Source organism: Agelaius phoeniceus, chromosome 30 (genome assembly GCF_051311805.1).
Source record: "Agelaius phoeniceus isolate bAgePho1 chromosome 30, bAgePho1.hap1, whole genome shotgun sequence".
Classification (NCBI taxonomy): domain Eukaryota; kingdom Metazoa; phylum Chordata; class Aves; order Passeriformes; family Icteridae; genus Agelaius; species Agelaius phoeniceus.
This window is the reverse complement of record NC_135294.1, coordinates 2,361,269-2,375,325: the sequence shown is the minus strand read 5'-3', so window position 1 is coordinate 2,375,325 and position 14,057 is coordinate 2,361,269. Positions and strand designations below refer to the sequence as shown.

The 14,057-nt window shown below is 49.3% G+C and overlaps 1 protein-coding gene across 1 annotated transcript; it reads right to left on the bottom strand.

The window, feature by feature from the left end:
* Positions 1-1,982: 1,982 nt before the first annotated feature.
* Positions 1,983-6,752, bottom strand: NEFL (neurofilament light chain). The gene is made up of 4 exons (XM_054650477.2): positions 5,662-6,752; positions 4,335-4,459; positions 3,264-3,580; positions 1,983-2,549 (listed from the first exon to the last, which is right to left on the bottom strand). The coding sequence occupies exons 1-4, from the start codon at positions 6,709-6,711 to the stop codon at positions 2,362-2,364; spliced, it is 1,680 nt and encodes a 559-aa protein (XP_054506452.1). The 5' UTR covers positions 6,712-6,752; the 3' UTR covers positions 1,983-2,361.
* Positions 6,753-14,057: the final 7,305 nt, after the last annotated feature.

Here is a 14,057-nt window from a genome sequence, read left to right as displayed (position 1 = left end):
AAAACATCGTGAAAGGGGATGAAAATTTGGGGTTGGAAGAGTTAAAGGAGCTCAGAGTGCTTGGAGAAAGGCAGGATTTGATAAATATGGAATGGTTTGGGGTGGAAGGGGCCTTAAAGCCCATCCAGTCCCACCTGCCCATGGGCAGGGGCACCTCCCACTGTCCCAGGCTGCTCCAAGCCCTGTCCAGCCCAGCCTTGGGCACTGCCAGGGATCCAGGGGCAGCCCCAGCTTCTCTGGGAATTCCATCCCAGCCCCTCAGGATCCTCTGAATAAGGAATTCCTTCCCAATATCCCATCTAAACCTCCTCCCTGTCCGTTTGAAGCCATTCCCCCCTGTCCTGTCCCTCCAGCCCTGGTCTGTGCTCTCTCCAGCCGAGCTGTCCAGCTCTGCTCTGCCTTTGGTGCTCCTGGTGGGCTCTGACCAGGGCTGGAACGGGATTTTCCTCCTCAGGAGCAGCCCCTCTCCCCCAGCTGAGGGCCAGGTGTCCCTTCCTGCACTCGGGCAGTTCCCAGAAGCAGCTGCCATTTCTGAGAAGTTGCTCCCATTTCTTATCTCTGAGCAGCAGCCCCAACAGTCTGCTGGGGGAGCTGGGGCTGTCACACCCGCAGGAACAGCTCCCTCCATCCCCTCACAGCTCTGAAAGCTCTCTCTGAAGAGCTCTGCAGGTTCCCCCACTCCTCCTCACCCCTGTCCTGCAGAGGGAAAATAAAATCTGCTTTGTAACAAATGCTCTGCATAAACACAGGGAGAAAAATCTCCATGAAAAGAGGAGGGAAATGTAAAAAGAAATATTTAAGTGGTGCTGCTGAAGAAAGTGAAAATTATTTTACTTCTGGTTCTCAAAAGCATCAAACTCCTAGGAAAGTAGGGAAAAAACCTGGAAATTATACTGGAACCGGAGATACTGGATGAGTTACTGGAATTACTGCTTTTCTGAATGGTTTGACCAACCTTCTTTTTCTTTCTCTTGCTGTATGTCTTGGGAATGTGGAAGAAAATAATAATCTTAAGAGCTTGCTTCATCCATCATAATCTTTTTCATCACCCTTTAAACATGGAAAAGGGAGATGCTTTTGGTACTCCCCTAAGACTTGTATAAAAAAGAGATTTCCTTTCTCTCTGAACAAAGCCATTGAGGAGAACCAATGCAAACCAACTGATACCACATCACCAGTGCATAAAATCAAGTTACCCCAAAATCCTGTGCAAAACCTCATCCAGACAAATTTATCTGCAAAGTTTAGTGCAGCCATTAATGCCTATTTTAACTCCAATTTCCATGGGTTTAGTTTATTTAAACTGGTTTCATTTGCAGCATCGGCCCAGTGCTTGTCCTTTACAAGGTTTAATTTTCTCTATCAGCTCTAGGCAATTGAACATTGACAGGCTCAGAGCACAGGACATGGCTTGTGGAACTGCCAGGCTGTGCTGCTCTTGAGATGCTCCTTTTTTGTGCCTTTTTTTAGCTCAGTCAAAACTTTAAAAGGCCCTGGGAAGTTCTCAGAAGATGAGACAGGGCCTTCAGCCAGGGCTGAGTTCAGACAGCACCTGGGGGAGAGGCAGCTCCTCCTCCTGCACCATCCACCCTTCTCACTGCTCATCATGTTCTGATTTTAATGTGATTTTTGAAGATAGGCTTTGCTCCAGGCCTCACCTACACCCTGAAATTGTTCTTCCCCCTCCTCACTGACCCTGCAGACACTGAACAACCTCCTGCCACAATTTAACAGCCACATTTGCTTTTCCCCTCTGTGTTGGTTTGGTAAAATTCCCCTTTTTCAGAAGGGAGCTCGCGCTTGTTGCACCCTCAGCCAGTGAGACCCATCCCAGCCACCACCACACCCCAGGGTATTGCTATAAAATGTGTGAAATTTTACACCCCCAAGAGATTTTTCCCACTTCTCATTCACAAGAAGAGTGGGATAAAGCCCTTATCAACCTTTTAAGGGCATCAGTGACACAGGAGATGCACGAGGAATCCGTGTAAGCATTTCTGAACTTTATTGACAGCTTTATTGCACATACTTAATGAAGCCTCCATCATTTCCCCCACCCACCGTTTCCAGAATTAATTTAAATGCAAGTTAAAGGTAACCTTTCATTCCCAGCACTTCTTTCCCTCCCATTTGAAATGTTAAGGTTCTGGGTCACCCAGGAAGGACAGAAGCCCTGAACTCATACGTGGAACCATGCGGCACTCGGGGAGCAAGCCTTGGGTGCTCTGCAAGCAAACTCAGACTCTGCACAGGGAGAAACATCATAATCATGAACTGGAACTCAGTGGTCACTGAATTAAATAGGTGAGACTGCAGCTGGAGCTCAGTCAGTCGTTGTTCTGATGGAAAGCTGCCCTCAGATCAAGCCTTCTTCTTGCCTTCGCTCTCTTCCTTTCCTGCTGCTTCCTTCTCTTCCTTCTCCTCCTTCTCCTCCTCAGCAGCTTCCTCAGCAGCTTCCTGGGACTCCTCCCCTTCTTCTGCTGCTGTTTCTTCCCCTTCTCCTTCCTCTTCCTCGCCCTCTTTGGCTTCTTCTGATTCCTCCTTAGCACCTGTGAAGGACACAAAGATATTTCACATCCAGGTACAATTCCTGATGCCAGTTCAGTGGGAATCCCCTTCAACCCCACCCATTTTGGCAGCTACAGCAGAACTGCACAAGCAGCTTCTCCTGGATTTCAGGGGGACTGAAACACTTCATAAAAACAAATCATGGCCTTGAAAAATATCAGTTCTGGACTCAGTGCTTAGAGCCTTATCCAAAGACCTGAATTATCTTTCACTGCTCTCCAATTGGTTCTTTAATTAGCTGTAATTTCACTATAATCAAACTTTACAGTAATGAACCCCTCACAGTTCAATGGCCACCAATGCCTGGCAGAGCAGTGATGGTGCCATGCCCTGAACCCAGTGATTCCAGCCCCACACATCAGCTGATGTTCCCATTATCTCGGGCTGCTCTCTGGGAATTCATATTTAGCTCAGGATGTCCTTGGTCCTTCTTTCTGAGGATGTCTGTAACACCTGAGCATTATCATAGGAGGTTTTGGAAACCTATAATCTGCCTGACTTGAACATTTGACCTTATCTCCCATTTAATATTCACTTTTAAATTCCATGTGCTTAACCCCACCATCCTTTGGCTCACAGGAGGAGGAAGGGAAAGAGCTTTAATCATTAGATTTAATCATTGGGATTTCTGGGGTTTATCCCATAGGAGCAGGGTGCAGCATGAATAAAAGGGATTTAAAAGTAACTCTAAGTACCTTCCTCCTCTTCTTCAGCCTCTTCTCCTGCTTCTTCCTCTCCTTCCTCTTTCTCCTCCTCCTCACCCTCTTCTGCAGGAGCTGCCTTGGCCTCTCCTGCTTTAGCAGCCTCGATGGTTTCCTCGATTTCAATCTGCTCCTCCTGCACGTGGCTGGAGTAGTAGGTGGGGAAGGAGCGGGCGCTCATCAGGTAGGAGCTGGCCTGGAGGCCGCTGTAGGCAGACCTGCCAAAGGTGGGGGCACTCTGGCTGTAGCCACTGGTGATGCTGCCCACGCTGGTGAAGCTCAGCCGGGTCTCCTCCCCCTCCAGCAGTTTCCTGGCAGGGAGAAATAAAAGTGAGGGGAAATGAGTTGGTGGTGCTGCAGCAGGAGCCCTGCAGACTGCACATGTGCTTATTAATGCAGGGCTGGTTGTGCACATTGTGCCAATGCCTCCCTATTCTCTTGGAACAATTTCTCCAGACGTGCACATTGTGGGGGAATTAATGCCTTTCTTTAAAATACCTTTCCTTAAAACCTCTCTAGAACCAGGTGCCCTCTGGCAAGTGAAACTAGAGGTGTGTTTTGCCACCCTGCAGCTGTAACCATTTGCTGCTGAGCTGTCAGACAAGGCTTGGAGCTGCTCTCTCAGTATTCCCCCTTGTGGCTTCCACAGAAATTCTGTTCCAGCATCAAAATCGCTCGGTATCGGAGACAAAATATCACAGTTATTTAGCAGCAATTCTACTGGAAAATATTTAATTTGTAGATTTACAAGTTAGAAAAAATCCCTATTCTTGAGGGTATTTGAGGGATTTGCCATTTTGAGAATGAGCCAATGGTATTGAGGAGTTCCATTGATATAAAATCTCTTCCCCGAGTACAGAACAGGTAATTTTATCTGTCAGGATGGACAACTGAGATAAATTATTGCCAAACTAAAAATTCTGTGTGTACATAGAGAGGAACTGATTAAACTCTGCCACAGATCTCTGAAAATTTCTGCTGGGGGAATGACAAATACCCTGAATTCTCCTGAAGAGAATGGGAACAGCTCTGAGCTCTGGCTCATTAGAACATCCCCCACCATACCTATAAGCTGCAATTTCGATGTCCAGGGCCATTTTCACATTGAGCAGGTCCTGATATTCCTTCAAGTACCGAGCCATCTCACTCTTTGTGGTTCTCAGCTCATTCTCCAATTTGTTGATTGTATCCTGTTGGATGGAACAATATTGACAGCATAAAATTCTGGTCTCTCAAGTCTAGCAATAATCACAAGGAATTTCTCCAATCCTTTTAATTTAATCTTGCTCTAGCAGACAGAAACTGCACAGCTCCCACTCCAGCCTCAGCCAAAAAGCATAATTTAACACCTTCCTGGCAGGTTTTCTACTCCACATTATTCCAGTCCTATTTAACACAGAGCCCAATTTTCTGGTACCCAAGTGCTAAAGCATCTGTGAAATCTGTGTATTGTTTCATTTTGATTTTGGCCTCTATGAGCTTTTTCTAATTTTAGCTTAGGGATATCCATTGATGATCCTTGTGGGTCCTTTCCAAGTTGGGATATTCCATGATATTTTAGGCTGAATCAGAACATGGACACATGGATACTGGGCTTTATCAGGGGCATTTTGCATTCTGATTTTGTAACACCTCACATTTTAGATAAGCAGTGTCCCTGGAATGATTTTGGTAATTCAGATCCTGATTTGGGTCTGTATTTCCACACTGCATGCTGCTTTAGAGCTCTGTGCCATTCTGCACTGTGATTGCAGGATGCCTTATCTGCAGCACAGGCACAGCATGAACCAGGAGTGATGCCCCCGACAACCCCCCCAGCCTGATCTCCTATCTGGGAGACTCTGCAGACCCCAACTCCCCTCACCTGCAGAGCCCAGCAAACCCTGAACCCCCTCACCTGCAGAACCCTTCAAACCCCGACATCCATCCCTTCACACCCCAATGTCCATCCCTTCACCTGCAGAGCCCAGAAAACCCTGAAACCCCTCACCAGCAGAACCCTGTAAAAACTGACCCCTGTTGCCTGCAGAGCCCTGCAAACCCCACCATCCCTCACCTGCAGAGCCCTGCAAACCCCACCATCCCTCACCTGCAGAACCCTTCAAACCCCAGCATCCCCACATCTTCAGAACCCTTCAAACCCCATCATCCCCACATCTTCAGAACCCTTTAAACCCCAGCTTCTCCTGACCTGCAGAGCCCCTCTAACCCCACCATCCTGTCACCTGCAGAGTCCTTCAAACCCCATTATCCCTTCACCTGCAGAGCCCCTCAAACCCCATCATCCCCGCATCCTCAGGACCCTTTAAACCCCAACTTCTCCCGACCTGCAGAACTCTGCACACCCCATCATCCCCTCCCCTGCGGGACCCTTCCAGCCCCCACCCCTCACCTGCAGGGCGGAGATATCCGCGCTCTGCTTCTCTTCCAGCTCCTGCAGCTGCTTCTCCAGCGCCTCGTTCATGCCGCGGGTGGCCTCGATCTCCAGGGTCTTGGCTTTGAGCAGGCGGCGGCTCTCGGACACCTCGTCCTTGGCGGCTCGCACGGCGTCCGTGTTCTTGGCGGCGCTCTCGCTGAGCACGGTGAAGCGGCTGCGGAACCACTCCTCGGCGTTCTGCATGTTGCGCGCCGCCAGCTTCTCGTACTGCGCGCGGATGTCGCGCAGCGCGGCCGACAGGTCGGGCTTGGCCGACACGTCCATCTCCACGGACAGGTGCGCGTACTGGATCTGCGCCTGCAGCTCGGCCAGCTCCTCCTCGTGCACCTTCTTGAGGAAGGCCAGCTCGTCCAGCAGGCTGTCCACGCGCTTCTCCAGCTCCGCCCGCGCCAGCGCCGCCTCGTCCGCGCCCTTGCGCACCTCGAGCAGCCGCGCCTCGGCGTCCTCGCGGCTCAGCACCTCCTCCTCGTAGCGCGCCTGCAGCCCGCGCAGCGTCTCCTCCAGGCTCTCCCGCTCGCCCTGCAGCGCCTGCTTCTCGCTCGTCGCCTCCTCCGCGGCCAGGCGCAGCTCGCGGATCTCCTGCTCGTACAGCGCTCGGAAGCGGGAGGGCTCGGCGTGCTTCTGCCGCAGCACCAGCAGCTCGGCCTCCAGCACCTTGTTCTGCTGCTCCAGCTCGTGGACGCGCTCGATGAAGCAGGCGAAGCGGTCGTTGAGGTCCTGCAGCTGCGCTCGCTCCTGGCTGCGGATGGACTTGAGGTCGTTGCTGATGGCGGCCACCTGGCTCAGGTCCAGGCTGTCCACGGAGTGCAGCAGCGAGCTGGAGGCGCTGGAGGTGGCGTAGCTGCGGCGCACGGACACGGAGGACACGGGCGCGGACAGGCTGGAGTACGCGGAGCGCGCCGAGCCGAAGCCGCCGCCGCTGCGCACCGACACATGGATGCGCGGGCTGTCCGCGTAGCGCCGCTTGTAGGACGGGAAGAACGGGTCGTAGCCGTACGAGCTCATGGCTGCGGGGGCTCCGGCGACGGCTCTGCGGCGGGCACCGCCCGCAGCCCGGTATTTATGCGCGGGGAGGGCGGGCGGAGCGGGGACGGGGCGGGGCGCGGCGACATCGCCAGGGGTGGCGACGCCCGGACTGGTCCAGGCTCCGCCGCGGGGAGGGGATGCCCGGAGTGATCCAGCCATTCATTCCCTCCCTCACTGCTGCGATGCCCTGAGCGGCACGGGCCGGACCTCGCCCCGGTGATGCCTGGACAGCTGCGGGCATGAACGCAGGGAAGGGATGTCTGGACAGCTGCGGGCATGAACGCAGGGAAGGGATGCCTGGACAGCTGCGGGCATGAACGCAGTGAAGGGATGTCTGGACAGCTCCAGGCGTGAACGCATCAAAGGGATGTCTGGACAGCTCCGGGCATGAACGCAGGGAAGGGATGTCTGGACAGCTCCGGACATCACCGCAGGGAAGGGATGCCTGGACAGCTCCGGGCATGAATGCAGGGAAGGGACGCCTGGACAGCCCCGGGCATGAACGCAGTGAAGGGATGCCTGGACAGCTCCAGGCATCAAGGCAGGGAAGGGATGTCTGGACAGCTCCGGGCGTCACCGCAGGGAAGGGATGTCTGGACAGCTCCGGGGGTCACGGCAGGGAAGGGATGCCTGGACAGCTCCGGGCATGAACTCAGGGAAGGGATGCCTGGACAGCTCCGGGCATCACAGCAGGGAAGGGATGTCTGGACAGCTCCGGGCATCCCCGCGGGTGCGGGGGCTGTGACCGGCCTGCTCTGGACCAGCCCTGGCTCGGCCCCGCCTCATCGGCTCAGCCCCGGCTCAGCCCTGTCTCAGCCCTCCTTGGGCACAGCCTCGGGCCCTCCTGGGGCATCTCCCGCCCCCCCTCCGGGCCCACCTCTGCCCTTTCAGATCCAGCTGCCCTCAGGTCTATCTGCACCCCCCAGGCTGTGTTTAACACCCTGCTCTGCCTCTCCACAGCTGCCCTGGCAGAAGCTTCAGGAATGTACTGAAAGCCCCAGGCTGTGGCTGAGGTTGCCTCGGTGAGCCTGGGGGACACCCAGCCCTGGCTGCAGCTCAGAACCTCCAGACATGTAAATAGTGTATTAGTATATATTTTTTCCCTTCAGTTTTTAGTTAGCACAAGGCATGAGTGCTTTCTGAGCCCCTGCATCCTCCCCACATCCTTTGTTATAAGTGGTCCATAATAACCAGGTCCCTAATAACAGCAGCATGGAATTGTTTGGGTTGGAAGGGACCTTAAAGCCCATCCAGTCCCACCCTGCCATGGGCATGGACACCTCCCACTGTCCCAGGTTGCTCCAAGCCCTCTCCAACCTGGCCTTGGGCACTTCAGGGGAAGCCTGGCAGTGTTATTTGTCCTTTCATTACATGAAAGCAGCAGCAGCAGACACAGGTGGTTCCCAGTCCTGGCAGAACACGCTGAGACCTTCTTCCTTGAGATTCCCTGGAGCCGAGTCTGTCTGAGACATGGATCACAGGGACAGGATATTTATCCTTGTCTAATCTGGCTAATACAGAGATTAGATTGGACAGCTGCATTGCAGCTACCTCTGGGCTGGGCTGTTACCACTGGTTGATTAAAACAAAGCAGCATTTATGTAGTAGAGATTTATCAGAGGTAAATTAGAGATGTCTTGAGCACAGATTGCATGCGAGGCTCAAAAAGACAATGAGAATCCATCTCTTGGAGTCAGAAGGGAAAATATATCACAAAAAAAGTTTTCTCAAGGAAGGAATAAAAGTCAGTAAAGACTGGGGGACATCTATTAGACAGATACCACAAAAGGCTGAGGTGCTTCCCAAAGAAAGGGGAAGGACTTATGAACATGTATGAATTAATGTGGCTGTCAGTAATTGCAGTGCTAATTGGGTATTTCTGGCACAAATAAATGTTTATTTAATAGCAGCCTTTTAGGAAAGGTAGAGCAGGGTGGATTTAATGTATTTCCTGCTATTTTCCAGTGACCTCACACAGAACATCACCTGTTGTGTGACAGCTTCTCCATAAGTTTCAGGGAATTTAAACACAAGAATCATTGAGCTGTGAAGGGCAACGGCCTCTCAGAGGTACAGAGCTGCAGTCCCTGCTCATTCTGGGTGGAATGAACTGCACCAAGAGCTCATCAAGGCTGAAGTGTCTCTTATATCCCAGCAGAGCTGCTGGGAGACTTTATTCTGCAAATCTGCAGAGTCCTCCTGAAGATCAGTGCAGCTGCTCTCAGCAGCCAGCACTGCACACTCGGCTTCTGCCTGGATTTTTATTCACCATTTGTTTTTAAATTGAGACCTGGCTGCTTTCATGCATGTCAGAGCAGCCATTTATTATTCAGAACATGCAGAGGTAGAGTCTTCTGTGCTAATCTATTTAATCTTTAGCAGAGATTGGGCTTGAAAGGGTGAGAAATGAGGAATAGAGACACTGTAGAGAGGAGGATTCCCAGCATGTTGGTCAGGGATTCAGGGAGCTGATATTTTCTGGGATATTTTCTCAGCTCCTGCAAACTGAAATACCTTTCATGCCAATGGATTTATGCTAATCTGCCCTACAGCAACCTGAGCACAAGATTTAATTATTAATGCTATCATTTCTTATGCCATGTATTAATAAAGGAATGTACCTCAGCTTGTAAAAACCACTGTGCCTCAGATCCCAGCAAAACAAGCCTTGTAAATGGGGGCAGTTAATATTCCTTCTCACATCTTTTTGAGTGGAAAATCCTTTGCTGTGTGCCAGGAGCATGGGGAGGAGGATGGGTGTCTGCAGCCAGCCCTGCAGTGTGGAACCTCCATAGGACTCAGGGTGAGGATGGAGCTTTGGTACTCCAAGGAAAAGAAAGGAAAGAAAGGCACTCCTGAAGGCATTCTGCTCCCCAAACCCCAATTTCCAGGCACAGGGCAGTGCTGCCAGATTCCACCATTCCCTTTGTGTCCCTTTTGCTGCTTTCTGCCTTAATGCAGAGGATAATGAAGGCCCTGGATGTGTGTTAGAAAAATCAATATTGTGAGCAGAGGAAGGGGATCAAGCAGGGCTGGTTCCAGCCAGGATGGAGTGGCCTGTGCCACTTGTCTCACCTGCAGCAGCTCAGCACTGTCCTCCTTTGCCCTGGTGGAGCTGAAGATGTTCCCTTACTGCTTGTGAGTGTCCCCAGGTCACCAACACTTCAGGCAGAGAATCCCAAACCCAGCTGCACCTCTTGAAAACATTCCCTGAAATAATAATGCAAATTATACTGAGGGATGATGCAGAAATGGAAAGGCAGCTGTGCCCCATCCCTGGAAGTGTCCAAGGTCAGGTTGGAGCAGCCTGGGACAGTGGGAGGATGTTGGGACCCAGGACATTGCTCTGGCTGCCCTGGGTGATTCCAGACCCTGGCAGGGCCTCAGAGACCTTGGCATGGAGTCAAAGCCACCTGTGCCTTGGATTTTAGCCCATGGAAACAATTCCCAACTTTGTGTGAGGATTTACAAGCCACAAGGGTTTGAGTAGAATGACAGTGAATTTGTCACAGGGTGAAAATGGAGAATTTTGGGGTTTTAGAATGGGGGTTCAAGAGGCAAGATGGAGGAATCTGGGCGTGTCCTGTCCTTCTCCTTCTTCTTCTTCTTCTTCTTCTTCTTCTTCTCCTCCATCTTCTGCTGTGATGGTGACACTTTTGGATTGGTTTAGAGCAGAGACAGACTGTCTAACATAGGTGATGGGTATTGGGAAGTTATTGTAAATAAAGTACAGGTAGTTCTTAGTTTAAAAAGCCAACAGCACCCCAAGGGCAGGGACTGTGCCACAGCCCGACCTGCTGGACAGATCTCAGCAGGTCAGAGAAAGAATGGAATAGATGAGAGAAAATAAACAGCCTTGAAAAACAGAACCCAAGAATCTCAACTTCTTCGGTTGTGGGGCTGGGATAAAAGACTCTTTAATATCACAGGAGCCATTTCAGCAACACAAAACCCAAGAGGAGGTGTCCCTGCTCATGGTAGAGGATGGCTCTGCATGAATTTTGAGGTCCCTCCCAACCCAACCCATCCTATGATTCTAAATCCCACTGCTGCCCAAGGAAAAGCAGCAACTCTCCAGCAGAGCATCCCTGTTCATTCCTTTTCCTCTGCTGCATCCATAAATAACACATCCCCCCCTGCAGCTGGCATTTCCTCAAGGAACAGCTCAGACCTGAGCCCTGGGCTGGGCCTCACTGAGCACCAGGAAATTACCTGAATGCCCCCAGTGAACTCTGGGGGGGTTTGCCTTTTTATCCTTTTTTAAACAAAGAATTTCCCATCAGAAACTGCAACAGGGGCATTTCAGGTAGAGTCTTCATTGCTGCTCCTTTTATTGCAGAAGCACAGAAGGAGCTGAGCCTGCTTAGCTGGGATTTACACAGAGATCAAGCAGTCCTGAGTAAAAAAAAAAAAAAAAGCAAAAACATTGGTTTTCTTTTTTAAAATATTATTTCTACCTCATAAAAGCCCAGCTCTGAGGGAGTGGGGAATCAGGCACTCTCACAGCTAAATATGATCAATAGCTCTGATGTCAGGTCTCATGTATTTATCTAAAATTATATCAAAGTGCCTGGATGAGTTGAATCAAAACAGGCAAAAGAAATTGCTCTGATCTATCTTGATGAATTGGAACAAAATCTCACATTTTAGGAACTCCTCTTCCTGTATTCCAAGCAGTCCTTTTAATACGAGGCAACACTCACAGGAATTTCCAAACCAAAGCAGAATTTTGTCTGCAAGGACTGAACTACAGTCTCTGGGAGACTCAGAAGAAATGCAAATAAGTGTTTAATTTATCCCCTTTGAACCACTATTTGCTTTGTTGGTGCCAGATATAGCAAATGCCTGGGCAGCTTTCATTATTTTATTATTATTTACAGCAATTTCTGCACACAGTAGCAGCAATTTGCTCACTTTGAGTTTGTTCTGTCTCTTGATTACAGGAGCTGGAGGAAGCAGGCAGCCAATCCTTTCATCTGAGCTCTATCAGGGAACACTTAATTAGAAGATTCATTAATTAGCTTTGTTTACTTGTTGGATCAGGCCTCCAAACTAGGCCTCAACATCTGATGGCAGCTCCCAGGGCTGGTTCTTATCTCCCAGAATCAATTAAATTGATGTTCTGCTTTTGCTTCCAGCAATTAAGCATCAACTGAGAGGGTTTTTGGCCAAATCCTGGAGTGCTTTGGGTGGAAGGGACCTTAAAAAAGATCTTTATTCCACCCCCTGCTATGGGCCCTTCCTGCAGGCCAAGCCCGGCCTTGGGCACTGCCAGGGATGGGGCAGCTTCTCCAGACAAATCAAACTCCTGACAAAAACCTCCCAGCCCATTTGGAAGGAGACAGTTTATAAATTTGCAGTCTCATTGCTTTAATTGCATTTCTGCCCATGTGAGGAAACAGCCCCAGGGCAGCACCAGGAGCTGGGTTTAAGCTGGTCCTGACTTTAGGCCTCACTGCAGTCTCCACTTAAGGCCGCCCGATGATCTCAGCTGAGCTGAGCTTTGTTGGGCCCTAAAAAGCTGCTCTGGGAACCCTGCAAAGATACAAGTGGTCTTTTACAATAATTCTATTTTTGTGGTGTTGGTTGAGGGCTGGCTGCTGAAGGAACATGTGCTTGAACAACTACAACTGGTTCAACAGGAGAAATTTCATCTCCTTCATGTTTTGGGAGTTGGATCCTCATAGCAGCAGAAATATCCAGACTGGAACAGTGAAATATTTCCCTATTTTCCCATTTTTGCTGTGCCAGCTTAAGTAAGTCCTGTTGGTGACAGGGTGAAGAGAGAAAACTGCATTTACAACACAGCTGAGAGCACATGAAGGCTCCTAATGACTCCATTTCCTTCCCAAAAATGTCCAGGATGAAGGAAAATGAAGATAAAACACAGGTCCAAAAGAGCATTTATTTGTGGGCTGCATGGATAATTAAAAAGAAGAGAGATTTCAGAGTTGTGGTTTTATCTGCATGGAGCTGAAGCAGAGAATTCCAGGATGTTCTTCCTTTGGTCACAGAAAGGGGATGAACAGCTCAGGAATTCTTTCTCTATAATTCAGTTATTTCAGTCTTTGGATATTTTTTCCTCTTGCTGCAGAGGCAGCAATAAAATCCATGTAGGGTGTTCACAAAGGCACCCTGGAGTGAGTGAATCATATCCCCACAGGCACAAGTCAAAAGCATTTCTTGGGAAGATGTAAAAATCCCTTTATTTCCCAGTCTGGCACGAGCTGCTGCCCATAAAACACAGATTCCAGGGAGAAATAAAGGTGGGAGAGCTGTGCTGCAGTGCCCAAGGCAGCTGAATGTGCTCAGCTCTGCAGTCTGTGAATAAAAATCCCTGAATTCTGCAGCCAAAGCAGCTCACCTGCCACCCCAGCCCTCCCTGCAGGCTGCACCCTCCTGTGCTGTGCTCAGGGATGGGAGCCCAGGATTTCTGTGGGATGGAAGAGGAACCACCCCCATCACTCTGTTTATTTTAATAGCATCACTTAATTGGAAGGTTTGCAGAGGTCTGCAAATACTCATCTCCATTCCAGCTATTTCATCCCTGGCACTTCTCCTCCTGGAAAGAAAAGGGCTTTGCACCACTCTGAGGCAGAGATTAAATTATAAATTACCCAGCCTGGATGAGAGGTTACTGGGAGAATCAGGGGTTTTATTGGCACTACTGATAAGTGAAGATAAGGAGTTGCTGGTTTTAAATTTTGCAATTTTTTTTTTTTGAGGGAAATATTTTTGTATATTTTTCTCTTTGCAATTTTTTTGACAAATACTTCATTTCCATTTAAACTGCAGCTGGGTTTTCCTTTTTTTCCCCTTTTAACATCTCTATCTCTTAGTCCTTTCTATAGCCCTCGATAAAACCATAAATGGTAAAATCTTGAGTATTAAACCTTCTGTTTCAGACATTTCATTTGGATCCTTAAATCATGTTCACACAAATAAATCTTTACCAATCCTTTCAGTTGGTTTCATCATCATAATAATATTTTTTCTGGTTTGTTAAATATACATTTATTATTCTTCCCACAATCTTTTCTTCTGTCCAATCTCATTCCCAAGGTGTTTTCTCTAGACTTAATTGATGCCAAAAGGAGTTCAGAGCCTGTTTTTCTGGACAAGAATTTAAGGATATTCAGTATATTTTAGTATTCCAGCATTTGCATTGTGACAATTTCAGACCCTTTAAAAGCCTTCAGCTTGGTAGAAAGTACAGCATCAATTTGGCTTTTATAGAAAATAAATGTATTATTAAAATTGGTGCCAGTAATTAACTAACAGGGAAGTGGGACATTAATTGTGGGACATTTCCCAGGCTGGCCCAT

What these genes read in the sequence shown, in the direction of transcription:
- NEFL (XM_054650477.2), bottom strand. Translation starts at nt 6,711, where the DNA reads ATGAGCTCGTACGGCTACGACCCGTTCTTCCCGTCCTACAAGCGGCGC. An exon ending in CGGATATCTCCGCCCTGCAG is followed by an intron (nt 4,460 to 5,661) that starts GTGAGGGGTGGG and finishes TCCATCCAACAG; the next exon opens with GATACAATCAACAAATTGGA. An exon ending in ATCGAAATTGCAGCTTATAG is followed by an intron (nt 3,581 to 4,334) that starts GTATGGTGGGGG and finishes TCTCCCTGCCAG; the next exon opens with GAAACTGCTGGAGGGGGAGG.